Source organism: Cyprinodon tularosa, unplaced genomic scaffold, assembly GCF_016077235.1.
Source record: "Cyprinodon tularosa strain WSP-4 unplaced genomic scaffold, ASM1607723v1 ctg1229, whole genome shotgun sequence".
NCBI classification, from domain to species: Eukaryota; Metazoa; Chordata; class Actinopteri; order Cyprinodontiformes; family Cyprinodontidae; genus Cyprinodon; species Cyprinodon tularosa.
Genome location: NW_024038036.1, coordinates 57,396 through 75,975, shown reverse-complemented (window position 1 = coordinate 75,975; position 18,580 = coordinate 57,396). Strand labels below are relative to the sequence as shown.

Genomic DNA, 18,580 nt, shown 5'->3' with positions numbered 1-18,580 from the left:
ATATTAGCTGGATTGAAATGCACTGTAGTCATATATTTCATTGAAAGACCTTTAAGAGCTACAGTCCTTACAGTCAGACATCATTTACGATCCTGTTTGTTCATCTGTATCATGCATTACCCTGCTTTCACTTAACAGGCGGAGCCCCATATTTTTCATCTAATTAATGCCTTAGAAGAAGCACCATTATTATGCTTAGTTCAAGCCTTTCAAAGTGCCTTTATTGAGCAGAAGGATGCTTTAAGAAGAGTTCATCTTGGCAGGCCCTGCGGCCCATCCTCAGCCTTTGATTGCACGATCAAATCTACCTTACCTTGCAACCTCTCAGATTTTTCCTACCCACCTTCTGTTTCCCTTTCTATCACATTTCTGTCCCCAAACTTCTAAGTGTCACCAGGTCCCCACCACAGTCTGACCACCAAGGAGAGGTTTTTGGGCAAAGTGTGTCTCAGGGCCTGTCCGCTTCTCATGTACTGCAATGTCTCCATCATTATGAATTAGGGGCAGTGTGGTGGTTCTTAATGACTCCTGGAGTCTTACCTGCTTTGTTTTTGATTGATCTCAGCTATCTGGGCAGCGTTGTTGTGACCAGGTCCTCTACACCGCAATAGGTAAGGGTTGGATCCATGTCTGAAAGGGGGGGGTTAGCAGGTGGGACTTTTTGATCACCTCGTCCTTTAAAGGGGAATACAAGGCTTTGAATCTTTGTTTGATTTGTTCCTTCCGTTACTCAGTACTTGTTTCTTTTGTTCAATAGATTTTATTTATTTTATTTTTTTTGTCAAAGTGGCTATGCATTTTACATTCTGCAGCCTCAGGTACATTATGCATTCTGATTGAGATGCATATGCCATCTATCCAAGGGAGCAGGATAAAGAGGTATTAGAAACATGTCTTGCTACCTTGACACGCTAAAGTTGCTTTTTAATGGGAAACAATTACATATAGCAATCTGTTCAGTCAACCCCTTACAAAAGGAAAATGTACACTATGCTAACAGATCACTGCAACTTCACACTGTTACTATCTGCATTCGAGTCAATGGCCAGTACGTCCAGGTATTGAGTTTAGTCCAATCCTTAGATAAATATCTTATTCACTCCTTTGGAGAAACTGTGTCTCCAACTTGAGTCATATATCCTTAACCCTAAAGTTGGGAAAAAATGAGGTCCATTTTCTTTTTAAACCTCCCCCTAAAATTAAGTTTGCAATTGTATTTACTCCCATTTTGCTCATTAGAAATTACCTTTTTGGTGCAAGACTGTTTGCCCATGGTTTTACCAAATGATTTTCCCATTCTTCTTCACTAAAGGCTTCCACATACTTATGCAGACTGTACTCATACTGTCAGGCCAGGCATGGATATTTCAGCCCTTATAGTCCAGTGTTCCTATTCCTACATTTATGATGACAAATTCCTTCATTTCCCAAACTCCCATGGTGTCATCAATCAAGCTTTCCCTCTAGCTTTACAAAACCAAAACAAAGTCTACCTGGACACCTTACACCACTTTCTCTCCACCAGAGCACCAACCCCAAACATGACAGTGGAGAGAATTGTTGAGAAGCTGCGGGTCCTTGTGACTGGATGCTCTCAGCTGTGTGTATTTACCAGCTGTTGCCTGGGAAGCTTTGACAGCTTGGTGGCACATTTACTTTAAAACAAAATACTTGTTCCTTATGAGCAGTAGTTATCTGCCTATCTCGGCATCTAGAGCACTGTATTAAAAGTTGAGCTTTGTGGGTAACTGTTGACAGTAGTCTGCCTCGAATCTGTGTGGACGTTTGCAGAAATATGTCCACACAAGTATGTAGGGGGGCCTTAAGTAGTTTAAGCTCCCTCAGCATGAATGGTGATCATCTGTGAGCAGTAATTTTCTAGCCTTGCCACAGATTTGCAGAATAATTCAGACCTGTAATTTGACTGTGAATTTCTACTCTAAGCTGGTCCATATTCCTGTGGCTGTAGGATAGTTGTCGTCCTTTAGCAGCCTCTTATGGGCCTTCATTCTGGATTGTTTTTGTTTAAGTTTATCTCCATCCATCTTTTTCAGAAACACTGAGCACATTTGTTGCTGCTGAAGAAATAAAATCCCCACATAAACCTTAAACCATCCTGTGTTTTCAGTGTATTTCATGGAAGGAAATGTGTGGTCAGGGTGATGTGAATTGTTAATTTTACTTACTTTTTAATGATTTGATGGTATGACAAAAAGTTTAGCATTGGCTTTATCTATTCAGAGCATCTTCTACCATGTTTTTTTCTTTATCTGTGAAGATTTTCAGTCATCCAGATCATGGTCAAGCTTGAAAGGTTCAGTTTAGGCAACAGGACGTGAAGTTTGCTAGAAGATGTTTCACCTCTACCAAGAGGCTTCTTTAGTTCTAACTAGTGGTGAGGGGCACTGAGTTTAAAGAGGTCATAGAATGATTATATAGAGTATTTGGTGCTGGACCTTAAGGGAGTTTAACATTGGTTGGGCTAAAAATGGCATATTTGCTGTTCTATGATCCCTAAGGCAAGCCTGGTTAAAAGCCCTAGAATGAAACAACAGGTTTTCTTCCTTTTATAGTATGATCATGAATATTTAGATGAGCTGTGCGCTGATTGGTCAGTTTACAATGAGTGAAGCTGCTTAGCAAAGATGCATCATAGCAACAAGCACTCACCCCAGTGGACAGGGGCAAGGAGCAAGCAGGGGCACAGAGCGTCACCCTACCCAGTGACGGTAGCCTGGACACCGCCTGCCTTACCGGCCCCCAGCCCCCTTCCTCTGTCTGAGGACTGGTGGCTCATGGCTCTCTGCTGAGGTCCAGTCCAGTCAGCGGCCCAGCAGTCGACACTTCATACCCTCCTCCTCCCTTGGGCCAGTGAACCAATGGTTTGGCCTGTATGTAAATTTTGGGGGGGACAAAAGGCCAGAACCAAATAAGGCAACATCTCAGAGTTTTCGTCAACTTGGGGCTTTGTTTGAATTTGCCCGTTTTATGGTGGAAGTTTAGAATTGTAAGAATTGAAGAGAGAGGAGGTTTCGATGGGGTTTGAACATCTCTGTATGTCCATTTCACCCATTGAACTATCGTTATTCATCTATGACAATGGAAACTTGGGTTTTGCATTCTATGACTCCTTTAATATACTGTAGGTGAAACAAAGAATTAGGGACATCAAAAGGTACAGTAGCTCTGATTCCTCGTACTGGATTGGACATGGAGGTCACCACTGAGGGGTTAATGGTCACTTGGGAGTTTTGATGGTAGTTAACTCCCTTGTCAGAGTAGTTTTGGTCACATGCCTCAATGAAGTCAGGCAGTTGCGAGGTGAATTTTCTGGGTATTGTTCCTAAAAGTGCTTTGTAAGCAGGTGAAAGTTTATGTCTATGACCACCTCCTGTGTTAAGAGATGGTGTTTTCAGGTTAACAAAGATTGCTTCCTTGACTCCTCGCTCAAAAACTCGGTCTTCTTTGGCCAGAATTTGGACCTCCATATTACTTCTGCATTTTGGCTAAGGAAGAAAGATTTTGGATACCTTTCATATTGGTCTTCTTGATACTCCTCATTAAAGTCCAGATTTGTTGAGTTATCTATTTAGTGGTCTTGTCAACAGACCTTGTGGATCTTGCTAGCTTCTTCTGAGTTATCAAGGATGACTTGGCTTACAATCTTCTCATTGACCAGTCTGCTATGGTTCCCAGTCTACATGATACTGATTACTCTTTGAGAAATGTCCGAGGTCTTTCCTAGTGAACTGACCTTTTAGTATTAGAATAAGAGGTCTGATTACACATGCACATTACACTTTTCAAATCCTTCCTCTTCAATATTTTATTGTATGTGTAGATGATATAAGTTGGTGTTGTCACGTAAAGTTACAGTTTAGTACATATAGCCCAAAATTTCCCCATTGTTGGACGATAAAGGGATTTTCTATAATCCCGAGAAAATATATTCTTGTTTATGGTTGCGATGTTATGGTTATAATAAATGGAAAAGTTATGTCATTGCAACTGGATGCTACTAGTACTACAGGTGTCTGTTTGAAGATTGATGTTCTTCTGGTCTCATGTACCCCTTTCCCACTGGCCAAAAAAACTGTTAAAACTCGGTAACAATCTGCTTTTAGTGGCAGTGGGAACATCTTACTGTCCCATGTCTACCTAGGTTAAATGACTCTCCTAACAAGCCGCGATAAAATTACCTTGACTCTGATCAGCCTGCTGTTGGAACACCAGAGGTGTAACCTGCTAATTTAAGCATTGAGCCGAAATGCGGACGTCAACACACACCGCCAGTCGCTTCTTGTCTAACGAGCAGAGGCAACTCTGTTTACCTTTGAAAAACATGGAGCAGCTCTGGTGAGAGGGATTTGGACAGATAAAAGAGTGAAACTATTAAGTACACTTACTTCACCCTGGCTTCCTCCATGTTGCTCTCCATTGCTTATTTTCTTGATTTCAGTCGCACTGGTGACATCATCAATGCTAACCCAGTGTCATGGTGTCACCAGACACACAGCTGCAGGGACAGAGGCCGCGCTACTGCCAGCGGGATCGTTAGCAAGTCAACCCATATTTGAAAAACATGTTAACCCGCTATCAGTGGGGAAGAGGCTTTGCTTATGTGAAAACACATTCTCCTCTTACTTCTTCACGTCTTCACGTTGATTTGCTAAAACACACAAGAACTTTGTGACAAACTGCAGTTTAATGTGCATCTCATTTTGTCTTCTTTCCTGTAGCCCATTAGTTTTACCATTTGCTCCACTGAACTATGCCACCAGGATGGTATCAGTCATTATTTGATCGTTTTATGACTATTATTTGTAAAAGCTGAGTCAAAAACTTGAAGGCAGGGTGCTTTGCCTGTTTGACCCACTGCAGTAAAACCTACTGATTTGACTCATGGTCATTTCAGATCACTGGAAGATCTTGGACACAAACACAACCAAAGACTCCTCATTGTGGATCCCTTTGTTTGCTCCTATCATAGATAAATATATCACAGGCCTTGGTCGTCACTTTGATACAGGTGTCTTTAACTTATGTGGTTATGGAACCAAAGGGGTGTGGCCTATAGCTGAGAAGTTTTATCCGTGTCAGATATTTGAGATTTCCCGCTAACCCCCATATCCCACATCCTCCGTCAGCGCCCTGCTCCGCTCACGTACATTGTGCGGATTACTTGTCTTTCATGTTAATCAATGAGAACCACATCCACAGCTGCTCCTACGCCTGGCACCGTTCATGTACGTCTTACCCGTCTTTCACTGTTAAAATATGGAGCTGAGGTACTTTTTGCTCCGGTCCGGCTAGGTCAAGATCCGAAATTACAATTGCACCAAACAAGAAAAAGAACGGCGAGAAGAGATGCTGAGTTTGGAGGTAGAGAACAAACATAGTTCATGCAAACCAATGTTATATAATCCTAGTTATTCCTGTTACAAAAATCCGCAATAAAAACAAAAAAATATTTGGGCAGAAACTGCACATATGCTAGATGCTGATGGGGATTTTTTTAAAGTTTCATATTGAATTAAATGTTCATATTTTTTCCCTGTTTTGCTCCTACAAGTTTAATAATAATGATATTGCACATGCTCTTCTCGAGCTCCAGGGAGGTCTGAGCGGAGCAGGATGAGAGAAGCAGCGGAGGCTGCAGGGTTTGCTTTACGCAGGCGCAAGTACTTTCTATGTTAGACAAGCTAACGGTAAGCTAGCTCCACAGGTGGCTCTGTGGAAAAGAAACAAATAAGCAGACGAAATACAAAAGGCAACTGTCAACCAGCTCCATAGGCAGAGCCACTCAACAACTAGTTAACGCTATGATCCATAATAGATGGTGTTGATGGCAGCAGCACAACTGATATTTCTCTCCAGGATGGAGTCACAGCCAAACAGGAACAGACCAGATGAAGCTACTATGAGAAAAAGCAGAGAGAGCAGAACGTTAGAGATTGAACTAACAGATTCTGCAGAGTGGGAGAATAGAGATAGAATGAAGCAGAATGATGAAAAAGGGGTCCCTATGTCCTCCAGCAGTCTAAGCCTATAGCAGCAGAACTATAGAGATAGCTCAGGATAACCTGAGCCACTCTAACTAGAAGCTTTATCAAAAAGGAAAGTTTTAAGCCTAGCCCTAAAAGTAGAATTAGACTCAATTTTATATATTCCTTGGGATTACTCCTTCAGGGAAATTCTGGTTCCATTAGCTTATGTAGAGTACAAACAGTTAAAGCAAGACGCCATTAAAGATAAAAAGATAAAACAGACAATATGAAAAGAGTTTATACAGTACCAAAAAAGCATAAAAAAAGAAAAAATTGTAATGTCCTGGAATATGTTTCCCTTAGAAAGAAATCTGCTCAGTAGAGAGCTAAAGGAAGACTACACTGTAGCTGGCTTGGGTTATTGTACCTTTACTGCAGAAATGTACTGACCTTATAAATAAGTAAATATTACACAGGCTACATAGTAGTTTGCATGAGTTATTTCACAGTGAGAGAGAAGACTAATGCACGAGTGAAAATAGGTAATAAAGGACATCTTGCCCTCTTCCCATCACCTCCTCCTTAACCCAAGTGAAGAGTTGTACAGCTTGATGGCTTGAGGAACAAAGCAGTTCAGCAGTCTGTTGGTCCTGCATTTGGGGAGGAGCTGTGCCCTGGGGGGCTCCAGTGCTGCTGGCCACAGTGTCAGAGATGGTGTCTCTCAGCCTGACGTCTGTGAGATAGCTGGAGATCCATGCCACCAGGCAGGGGTCCACTGCCATGCTATTCAGTTTGTCTCTGAGCAGGGAGGGCCGGATGGTGTTCAATGCACTTGAGAAGTCCAGGATAGAATCCTGGACCTCACAGACTAGAACTGGTAGTAATTTTATGAAATGTCTTGAGTAGTACATCTTTAAATATCACCAAGTGGTGTTTAGAAATCCTGTGTGAAATGCCTTCTGTATCCTTTCCCATCGGCTTACTACTGCTGGTCAGAAATCAGACATTGTGGTCTGCAGTGAAAGGATATTTTTTGTGGAGTCTGGTGTTAAAAAACAGAGTTTCTAAGTTAGACTGCTGCTGTTCGGACATCTGTTTGCAAGCTTATGAGGTAGTTTGATGATCACTATTATAGAGTACAACAAAGGAAGGGGTAAACATTAAGCAGTTAAGCAGACAGTTTTAATGAAATGACTTTCAGCCTCGGTCTTAGTATTTATTCTGCAAACCAAAACCCCCCTAGTTGGAAAACAGTTTTAACAAATAAAAGAATATTTGAAATGTTAAACATTGTTACTATTGAAATAACTTAGATTTGAATGAAATTTGAGTGATCCATATAAATATTTCCTGTTCAACATAAGGTAACATAGATTAATGAAGCCGTCACCTTGGCCATAGTCCACCTGTGGCTTCAGCTCACATACCACCGCTTGTCCTGAAGGTGATGAAGCACAATTAATCTTAACAGACTGTTCACATATTCCCCAAAGCTAAATCAGTCATCACCCCAAGACAGAGGTCAACACATGGATGTAATACTATGCACAAAGCAACCGTGCCTATGAGCCTGTAGGTTTGGACTGCAGAACCGATTACTCTGTGTCCGCCTATAGATGCTCACCTACTTGATTTTATTTTAAGGAACAAATATTTTGCAGACGTCAGGCACTCAGAGGGTCAGTGACACCCATCTAATAATACCAAAGTGCCCAATAAAGTGCTTTTGAATGTATTCCCCTTTAAAGTCATGTTCCATGTGCAAACTGCCATGCATGCCATTGCTAAATATTGCTTCTCCGTTTCAAAACCAAAATAATTCTAAAAAAAAAAGAAGAAAATTGTTACATTTGTTGTCCTGGTGCTTTGCTTTTCTTTGGCTTATTTCTCATTATGTGACTGTTCCTGACTAGTCATTTTCCCCTCCCGCCATCTCTCCCCCTGTCAGCATGGTGAAGCCCATTGTAGACAGTATCCATGTCTATGAACACATATTGATGATGCTTTGTCGCTCAGCTGTGATTCTCCCCCTCTACTAACAACATTTGGTTTCTCTCTGCAGCCGCGGTGGGAAGAAGGCCTCTTTGCAATGCTAATTGTTTTCTGTGTTTGTGGCAGAGATCAGTGGGCTGCCATATTCTGTCTGCCTCCAATAAACAGAAGGGGGGTGATGAGATGCTGCCAGATATACAATACTTACCAAGATAGCCTCTGCAACCGTTACTTTCAGAGCTGTATAATTTAAACAATAAATTACCAATTTAAAAGTCATTCAGACATTTTTTAAATTTATATATCATGTTATGGATACCTTCTAGAATACTATTTCTCTGAAAATAACAGTTAGAGGCCAGCTTAAATGTCATGTATCCTCTATGAAACATCATTCAGGGGTTTTACCTGCGCTGTAAGCGCACCCTGCTGGTTGTGTGATATAGGAAATAGCTTGCTGTGCTGAGATAAAGATTTTAAAACTTACAACAAAATACAGATTGTATAACTTACTGAAATAAAATTTTGTTGTAAATTAAAAAATTAGATTCTAGCTGCACCTTTTATCGTTTATTTAAATATATTTGTTTTATTATACATGATGGCCAAGATGGCGATAGTTATAATTTCCCACTTTTTCTGTATTTTGGTTAAAGTTATTGAGACAATATATGTTGATCCTTTAGTGCTGTTTTATTCCTGGTTTTAACTCAAGTAGTCCTGTAGGGGTATGCTAACCGCAATCGGCCTAGAGTTACCCGTGTTTCCCCTCTCTCTCCCCTTCATTTAGAAAACGTCGAGGTGCATCAAGTGCTCATTTGGGGTCTGAGAGGAGCAATGCACTGAGATACCAGCGAATTAAAAAAGCCAAGAAGACAACCATGAACAACAACAACTCCAAGACTAGAAAGAAAGCAGGTATGTACAATTTTTTTCACCCCAAGAGAAAAATCCAGATGACTGGTCAAACACTTTGCCGCTGAGTAGAACTGAAAACGTACAACTAGACAAAAGACAGACCAGGTTCATCAGAATGAGGTAAGGCAAAAAGCAGTGGAGGGCAATGCATATGGTACCTAGTGGGAACCCCTCAACTTCATTTACTTCTTATCTCTTGATGTCCAAATATATATAAATATATATATATATATACACTCACCGGCCACTTTATTAGGTACACCTGTCCAACCGCTCGTTAACACTTAATTTCTAAGCAGCCAATCACATGGCGGCAACTCAGTGCATTTAGGCATGCAGACATGGTCAAGACAATCTCCTGCAGTTCAAAGCGAGCATCAGTATGGGGAAGAAAGGGGATTTGAGTGACTTTGAACGTGGCATGATTGTTGGTGCCAGAAGGGCTGGTCTGAGTATTTCAGAAACTGCTGATCTACTGGGATTTTCACGCACAACCATCTCTAGGGTTTACAGAGAATGGTCCGAAAAAGAAAAAACATCCAGTGAGCGGCAGTTCTGTGGGCGGAAATGCCTTGTTGATGCCAGAGGTCAGAGGAGAATGGCCAGACTGGTTCCAGCTGATAGAAGGGCAACAGTGACTCAAATAACCACCCGTTACAACCAAGGTGGGCAGAAGAGCATCTCTGAACGCACAGTACGTCGAACTTTGAGGCAGATGGGCTACAGCAGCAGAAGACCACACCGGGTGCCACTGCTTTCAGCTAAGAACAGGAAACTGAGGCTACAATTTGCACAAGCTCATGGAAATTGGACAATAGAAGATTGGAAAAATGTTGCCTGGTCTGATGAGTCTCGATTTCTGCTGCGACATTCGGATGGTAGGGTCAGAATTTGGCGTCTACAACATGAAAGCATGGATCCATCCTGCCTTGTATCAACGGTTCAGGCTGGTGGTGGTGGTGTCATGGTGTGGGGAATATTTTCTTGGCACTCTTTGGGCCCCTTGGTACCAATTGAGCATCGTTGCAACGCCACAGCCTACCTGAGTATTGTCGCTGACCATGTCCATCCCTTTATGACCACAATGTACCCAACTTCTGATGGCTACTTTCAGCAGGATAATGCGCCATGTCATAAAGCTGGAATCATCTCAGACTGGTTTCTTGAACATGACAATGAGTTCACTGTACTCAAATGGCCTCCACAGTCACCAGATCTCAATCCAATAGAGCATCTTTGGGATGTGGTGGAAAGGGAGACTTGCATCATGGATGTGCAGCCGACAAATCTGCGGCAACTGTGTGATGCCATCATGTCAATATGGACCAAACTCCCTGAGGAATGCTTCCAGCACCTTGTTGAATCTATGCCACAAAGAATTGAGGCAGTTCTGAAGGCAAAAGGGGGTCCAACCCGTTACTAGCATGGGGTACCTAATAAAGTGGCCGGTGAGTGTATATATATATATATATATATATATATATATATATATATATATATAGATATAGATATATGTATAGATATATATATATGGTTGTTTTTTTAGCCAACTAGTGCTGAACTGTTGATTTTTTCATTATGATAAATAGATTTGGACCGAAATTATTCTGTTGTCTGTTTATATGTGATATTAATTAACCTGATTATTATGGTACTAACAGCGAAGTGTGTTTATCAGTGTTTAGCAGTGATTGGGAATGTTTGTTTCTCTAGGTGTCTCCACCTCTCAGACCCAGCAGGCCTACACCTCTCAGGTACTCCCGCCCGAAGAAGCGCTCTACCTCTGCAAGAAGAAGAAACGGCCCATTCTTCATGATCCATACGCTCGCTTTTCCGCTCTCGTGTACCGCCGTCCGCCACGGGAGGACCAGAAGGCCATTTTAGCTAGCATGGACCACATGGACTCAGACCATGGCACCTTCCTCTGAAAGGCTTGTTACCATTACCGTTCCATCAACATCCTCCCAGCTATACAAGACAACAGTCAGTTTATGCAGTTTCCACCTGATGAAGACCAGAGTATGTTTTATGTTTCAGTCTGTAGCTTCCGACGCGGTTTATTCGGTTAGCTTTTGTGAGCAGATTGACACTAACCTGGGTCACTCTAGAGAAGAACCTGAACAGAGTTCAGTTTCACTTTTTCTAGTGAAATAAAAATGCATATTCTAGTCTAAAACTTTTTGTCTCAGTTAACTTTCCAGTTGTGGACACAAACAGTGTCTGCATCGTCTAATGTCGACCAGTATCCCCTTCTTAACATTGCTTAAATTTGAGATAATCGTTGAACATTTACTCTAGTTTTCTTAAAAAGAGGCAGGTTCTGATTATTAATCTCAGTTTTCCCAAACTTCCCTTTAATCCTTCAACCACTGGATGATTGAAATTCCTCAGACTGAGCTCCTGTTTTCTGAGAGAAGCCCATTTCGATTAGCCCCCCCCCACCCCCCACACACACACACACACGTTTACAGCTCCTTCCAATGAATGATCGCCCTCACATATAAGGACGATGTTACTGCTCACCTGCTATACCTCAGAGTGCACAGACCACATAACCATTGGAGACAACCAGCTACCCTCCTTTGCTTTTTCTCTCTGAGCAGTGAATGCTTTTGCAATGTACTTCCTGCTGTGTGGAAGTAACTTCGTAAACTAACCTGGAGATAACATTTTAAATCAAAAATGAAAGCCTTGAACTAGTTTCCTTCTGAGGACGGGTCCATCTGGATGATGGTTTGGTTACCTTTAAAGATTTAGACTGTTCTAGGCTACATTGCTCTCACAGCTGTTTGAAATGGAGCAAAAAAACAAAAAACAAACAGCTCTAAAATATTTGAACTTCTCCTTGTCTCATGCTGTCGAGGGCTTTAGTTTCTGTTCAGAAATCCATGCCAAGCAGTAGATAGTGAGGGTTAGGATTTTGTGCCATAAAGCATCACTCTAAACATATGTACGTCCCTTTTTTAGGCCTTAAGCCTAACTTTTTTTATTTCAGCATCATTGTTATTTATTAAGATCTATTGTTTTAGCTGTGTTCCCAGTTGGGGGAGGGGGGTGCAGTTAAAGGGAAAACATTGGTGTTATTTTGCCCCCAGCTTCAGCAGCAGCCTTCCACGCTCTGCTTATAACTGCATGAAAATGACAAACGTTTCATTCAGAAGATGAGTAAAAAAGGTGCCATAACTCAGCTGTGACCTTTTGTATGCATACTGCTGCTAGGTGGCGCTCTAAATCACTGATAGTGGACACTTTAGCCGTACATTTTCTTTTTTTAACCTCCCAGGTACTGCGATGTTTCGCTTTGTGTCATTAATTTCAGATGTCATGCAGGCATTTGCCCTGAAACAGAGCATGTTCAGAGTTTTATGTCAAAAATACATTTGTATGCCTTTGTTATAGTTTTTATATTCTATCATATCTGCTGATGTTTCATTCAGAAAACTGATGGTCTGGTTTAGATATTTCCACTGTCCGTCTACAGAGGAATTAGATTCTAGAAAATAAATTTTTCACTAATATTTCCATCTGTTTTTCAAACTATGAGTGTGGAAAAAAGGAACAAAAAATAGAAAACAAATAAAATGACAAATAAATAACAAATGAAATTGTATCTCTCTAAATTAGATAAATGATTCCACAGACATGGACATATTTCTGTTCTTTATGACAGTTATAGCTTAAAGCAAGACCTCTGACCTCAGCCTTTAATAAAATCAAAAGTTTCATTCCCAGTATTGGTATCTGGATAAATTAGGCCTGTAGCTTCTTAAGTGCAGGAAGTGACACTCCCAACCTGCTCTGCAGGGGTGTTCACGGTCTCCCTCCTGATGAACCAGTTTAGTCCAAACTGGAATTGCTGCAAGTCAGCCACAGCATGCAGCTCCAGATACTAAAATGCTCTGGTACAGGTCGCCTCAATGGTTCGTGTCTTACTGTGAGAGACATAATCTGCTAAACAAATCCAGAAATCACAATATATGACTAGTTACTTGTATGATACTATCAAGGCTCAGAACATAGAACCCAGTATTCAAGGCAGACATACAGATTTCTCAAAAAGTGTTTATTTAAAAATGATGGATTGGCAGCGAGGGCATTTAAGGCAGAAACCTGTGCAGGAAGAAAACCCAGGCTAGTGACCACCTCTATCTGGAGGAATATGATAGAGAACATGTGAGTCACTAACCTGGTCTTAAAATTCAGTCCGGGCCCAGAGAACCAGGGTAGTTACAGCCGAACGACTGCAAATAATACTGGGAAGGTGCTGCAAAGAGAGTCCCAGACGTTGAAGTTCCGGATGACAGAGAACAAGTAGGAGATCAGATCCGAGCAGATAAAGGAAGGGAGGATAATCCAGGGGGTGAAGCCAAAGCCATGTCCAGGACAAGCTCAGGATTCAGAACCAGGAGATCTGATCAGAGGTCCAAAGATTTGAAGGGAAATCCAGAACAGTGTCAGGAATAAGTTCCAAGTGTGGTTACCATGCAGAACCCAGCAGGAGTCCGAAGACAGGTCAGGCAAACAGATCAGAACGGGAACAGGCAGGCTCAGACGTCCAAAGGCAGAAGGGGTTAGGATCAGGCAATCAGTAACGCTTAGAGAAACTCTCACCACAGGCTCAAGAATAATCTGGTACTGATGACTGGTTAGTGGGCTGGTTAAATAGAGGCTGGAGTAGATGGATCAGATAAGCGGTAATAAGAAACTGGGTGGAGTTAGGCAGATGAATGAAATGAGTAATCTAGCCAGTCATCAGCTCAAAGCTCATGACAGATACAGCTGAAAAGTAAGTATTTGAACCCCTGTCTATCAGTTTGAATTCTGTCCCTCAAAGACCTGTTAGTCTGCCTTCAAAGTGTCCACCTCCACTCCATTTATTATCCTAAAATAGTTGCACCTGTTGGAGGTCGTTACCTGCATAAAAATACCTGTCCACCCCATACAAACAGTAAGAATCCAAATACTAACATGGCAAAGACCAAAGAGCTGTCCAAAGACACACCTCCACAATGCTGGAAAGGGCTACGGGGAAATTGCCAAGCAGCTTGATGAAAAAATTTCCACTTTTGGAGTTATCATTAGAAAATGGAAAAACCTAAACTTGACTGTCAGTCTTCATCTCACCTCACCTCATGGGTTCTTAGTGATCCTAAGAAAGGTGAGAAATCAGGCCAGAACAACATGGAGGCCAGAACACGAGTCATGGGATTAAGTCATGTAGTCAGATGAGACCAAAATAGAACATTTTGGTCATAATTTCACGAACCATGTTTGGAGGAAGAAAAATGATGAGTATCACCCCACGAACACCATCCCTACTGTGAAGCATAGGGGTGGTAGCATCTTGCTTTGGGGATGTTTTCTGTACATGGGACAAGGCGACTGCACTGTATTAAGGAAAGAATGACCAAGGCCATGTATTGCAAGATTTTGGGGAACAACTTCCTTCCCTCAGTTAGAGCATTGAAGATGGGTGGAGGCTGGGTCTTCCAGCATAACAATGACACAAAGCACACACCAAGGAGTGGCTTTGGAAGGAGCATATCATGGTTCTGGTGTGGCCTAGTCAGTCTCCAGACCTAAAACCAATAGAGAATTTTTGGCGGGAGCTCAAACTCTATGTTTCTCATCAGCAGCCCAGGAACCTGACTGATCTAGAGAAGATCTGTGTGGAGGAGTGGGCCAAAATCCCTCCTGCAGTGTGTGCAAACCTGGGGAAAATCTACAAGAAATGTTTAACGCTTGACCTGTAAGTGCAATCAAAGGCTACTCTACCAAGTATTAACATTGATTTTCTCAGGTGTTCAAATACTTATTTACAGCTATATCATACAAATACATAGTAAAAAATCATATATTGTGATTTCTGATTATTTTTTATTTTTTTAGATTATGTCTCACAGTGGACATGCACCTACGATGACAATTTCAGACCCTTCCATGATTTCCATGAACTTGGAAAATAGCAGAGTGTTAAAATACTTATTCTCCACACTGTAACTCCTTTTATAAGTTGGTTTAGAACAATTGTGTGGAAAATAAAATAACAGAAAAAGTTGGGTCTTTGTTTGGAAGTCGGCTTATTCAATGTGTAAAGTTTAAACCTTCAGCCCTGCTGTGTCTGAGGTCTGGACAGAACTCAGGTTTCCCTGCAGCTTGGGTGCTAAGAGGAAAGCCCCAAATAGATCCAGAAAATGATGATCAGTAACCTTTGAACAGTTTCTGCCATTGTTAGAAACTGGCTGCAGGGATGCAGCTGATCATTACAGAGCACAGAGTAGCTGGTTTCATGAGCTGAGCTGCAGTGATTGGGATCAGAACATATCATGTCTCTACTGGAAGGATTGAAGAGTGGGTGAGATAATCTCTCAGCTAATATCCAGATGATCATCTGAGGGTTGCTGTCAAATCCAGACAGGCTTCCTTAACATCTCCTCAGAGGCTATACTGAATACCTGGAAACACCTCCACACATTTCTACTGTTACTCACTGAATTTAGCATTTCCTCCTTACAATACCGCAGCAAACATTAGTTCTTGGTATCTGAAGAATGATTGTGTCAGACATGAGTGACTTTTGGTATTCAGAAACTGAGAAGAAAGGGTTTTTCCTAATTTATGGAGATGCTTCTGCTGAGGAGTAGTAGAAAGCTGGTGCCTCAGACCAGATGGAAACAACAGTTTAAACTGTCAGTCATGTTTTAACCTAATTATTATCAGCAGCAATCAAGCAGCATCAGTTCATATGTGGTCTACCAATGGAGAAAGCGTTGGAGCTCTGTGCTATTCTGAGGTCTGGCTCAAACCTTCTGATGTGATGGCGCGGCAGTGGAGCAGCCATCAGACCATCAGCAGCGCTGTCAAACAGAGGCTCTTCAAGCAGCTGTTGGTGCAAAACAGGAAGCTGAGGGATCCTGATGGAACGTCACATGATGTTGCCATGGTAAAAACACCTGATGCTTTTAGAAGAAAGAAGGCCGATGGTTTCCTTTTCATGGAGGTGTTTTTTCCTGCTGTGCGTCTTTAAGGAGACCCTTACAGGCTTTATCTAAAAGGGTCCTTTAAGTTTGGGGAAATAGAGGAAAGTTTGCAGCAGATCTGGGGTCCGTTTCACAAAGCAGGTTTAACAAACTCGGATTTAAATCCTTAACTCTAAATTGATCTAGCCTAAGACCGTGAACTCTTTTTGGTCTTTGGTTTCGCAACAGCTGTTATGAATTATTTCAATCAAATCTAGGTAGGTCCAATCAGAGTTGATCGCGCGCGTAGCAAGTATGAAAAGCTATTATCAGTGGAGCCCCGATTTGACGAGTCGCCATGACAACAGGTACCAAATTAAAAAAAAAAAGAATCGGTTTAAAAGACAGAGCTACAGCTGCAAAGGAGAGGAAGATGGTGAATAAGAAGATTGCTGCTCGAGTTAATGCGTCGCTTAATATAAAATGGGCTGTGGCAGGCCATACTTACATTTATATACATTTAAAAGCATTCTACTCTCTGTTGTTTCATTTGTAGATCAAAATAACATGCCTTGGCTGAACATTAATAATATATTTTCTAAATCACATTTTGCAGTAGAAACTGAATTTCAGCAAGTAAAAAAAATAATTATACTAGTAAGAATTTTTATATGTTTAGAAATATTTACACTTTTGAAGTGGCCGTTTTGACATTTATCAGCTTGCCTCAATATGTATTTATGATATGTGAAATGCATTTCTTCTTAGTCGAAACAATACAAATGATAACAAGTAACAATAGGAATATGGGGATCTGAAATTACAGGTGCTGGTCATAAAATTAGAATATCATGAAAAAGTAGATTGATTTCAGTAATTCCATTTAAAAAGTGAAACTTGTATATTATATTCATACATTACATACAAACTCATATATTTCAGATGTTTATTTTGTTTAATTTTGATGATTACAAATGACAACAAATGAAAATCTCAAATTCATCATATCAGAAAATTAGAATATTACTGAAGACCAATAAAAACCAAGGATTTATAGAAATGTTGGCCAACTGAAAAGTATGAACATGAAAAGTATGAGAATGTACAGCACTCAGTATTTAGTTGGGCCTCCTTTGGCCTGTATTACTGCAGCAATGCGGCGTGGCATGGAGTCGATCAGTCTGTGGCACTGCTCAGGTGTTATGATAGCCCAGGTTGCTCTAATAGTGGCTTTTAGCTCTTCTGAATTGTTGGGTCTGGTGTATTGCATCTTCTTCTTCACAATACCCCATAGATTTTCTATGGGGTTAAGGTCAGGAGAGTTTGCTGGCCAATTAAGAACAGGGATACCATGGTCCTTCAACCAGGTACTGGTAGCTTTGGCACTGTGTGCAGGTGCCAAGTCCTGTTGGAAAATGAAATCTGCATCTCCAAAAAGTTGGTCAGCTGCAGGAAGCATGAAGTGCTCTAAAACTTCCTGGTATGTGGCTGCGTTGACCCTGGACCTCAGAAAACACAATGGACCAACACCAGCAGATGACATGGCACCCCAAACCATCACTGACTGTGGAAACTTTACACTGGACTTCAAGCAACGTGGATGAAGTGCCTCTCTTCTTTTCCTCCAGACTCTGGGACCTTGATTTCCAAAGGAAATGCAAAATTTACTTTCATCAGAGAACATGACTTTGGACCACTCACCAGCAGTCCAGTCCTGTTTCTCTTTAGCCCAGGCAAGACGCTTCTGACGCTGTCTGTGGTTCAAGAGTGGCTTGACACAAGGAATGCGACAGCAGAAACCCATGTCTTTCATACGTCTGTGTGTGGTGGTTCTTGAAGCACTCACTCCAGCTGCAGTCCACTCTTTGTGAATCTCCCCCACATTTTTGAATGGGTTTTGTTTCCCAATCCTCTCCAGGGTGCGGTTATCTCTCTTGCTTGTACACTTTTTTCGACCACATCTTTTCCTTCCCTTCGCCTCTCTATTAATGTGCTTGGACACTGAGCTCTGTGAACAGCCAGCCTCTTTAGCGATGACCTTTTGTGTCTTGCCCTCCTTGTGCAAGGTGTCGATGGTCGTCTTTTGGACAACTGTCAAGTCAGCAGTCTTCCCCATGATTGTGTAGCCTATAGAACTAGACTGAAAGACCATTTAAAGGCTTTTGCAGGTGGTTTGAGTTAATTAGCTGATTAGAGTGTGGCACCAGGGGCCATCAATTTTGAACCTTTTCACAATATTCTAATTTTCTGATATGATGAATTTGAGATTTTCATTTGTTGTCATTTGTAATCATCAAAATTAAACAAAATAAACATCTGAAATATATGAGTTTATATGTAATGTATGAATATAATATACAAGTTTCACTTTTTAAATGGAATTACTGAAATCAATCTACTTTTTCATGATATTCTAATTTTATGACCAGCACCTGTAATTTATAGCCATCCAGGATGTTTATTCTCGATCTGAAACTAATATCAAATTAGCTTGCCATAGCCTAGTGTTACCACAATAACAATACCAGTTTATTTCTTCAATGGTAGTGGATCTATTTAGTTCATCATCTGGTAGCAGGTGAAAATGAAGAATAAAAACATTCTTCTAATAGATAGAACCTGTTCATCATCTCATGGGATTCATCCTCAGTTTGACTCTGTCTTCTTTTAAACAGTAAATGCTAAGTGGCTGTTTGCAGCCTCTTCAGATGTTATCATCCCAAT

The 18,580-nt window shown here is 41.2% G+C and overlaps 1 protein-coding gene across 1 annotated transcript in view; it reads left to right on the top strand.

Annotated features, from left to right (window-relative positions):
- LOC119777357 (protein turtle homolog B-like) overlaps positions 1-11,344 on the top strand; it is a 34,275-nt gene extending 22,931 nt beyond the window's left edge. The window contains exons 7-8 of the mRNA XM_038276205.1: positions 8,770-8,897; positions 10,611-11,344. Coding sequence (XP_038132133.1) covers positions 8,770-8,897; positions 10,611-10,825 — 343 coding nt within the window. The 3' untranslated portion in view covers positions 10,826-11,344. The remainder of the gene's footprint in view (positions 1-8,769; positions 8,898-10,610) is intronic.
- Positions 11,345-18,580: the final 7,236 nt, after the last annotated feature.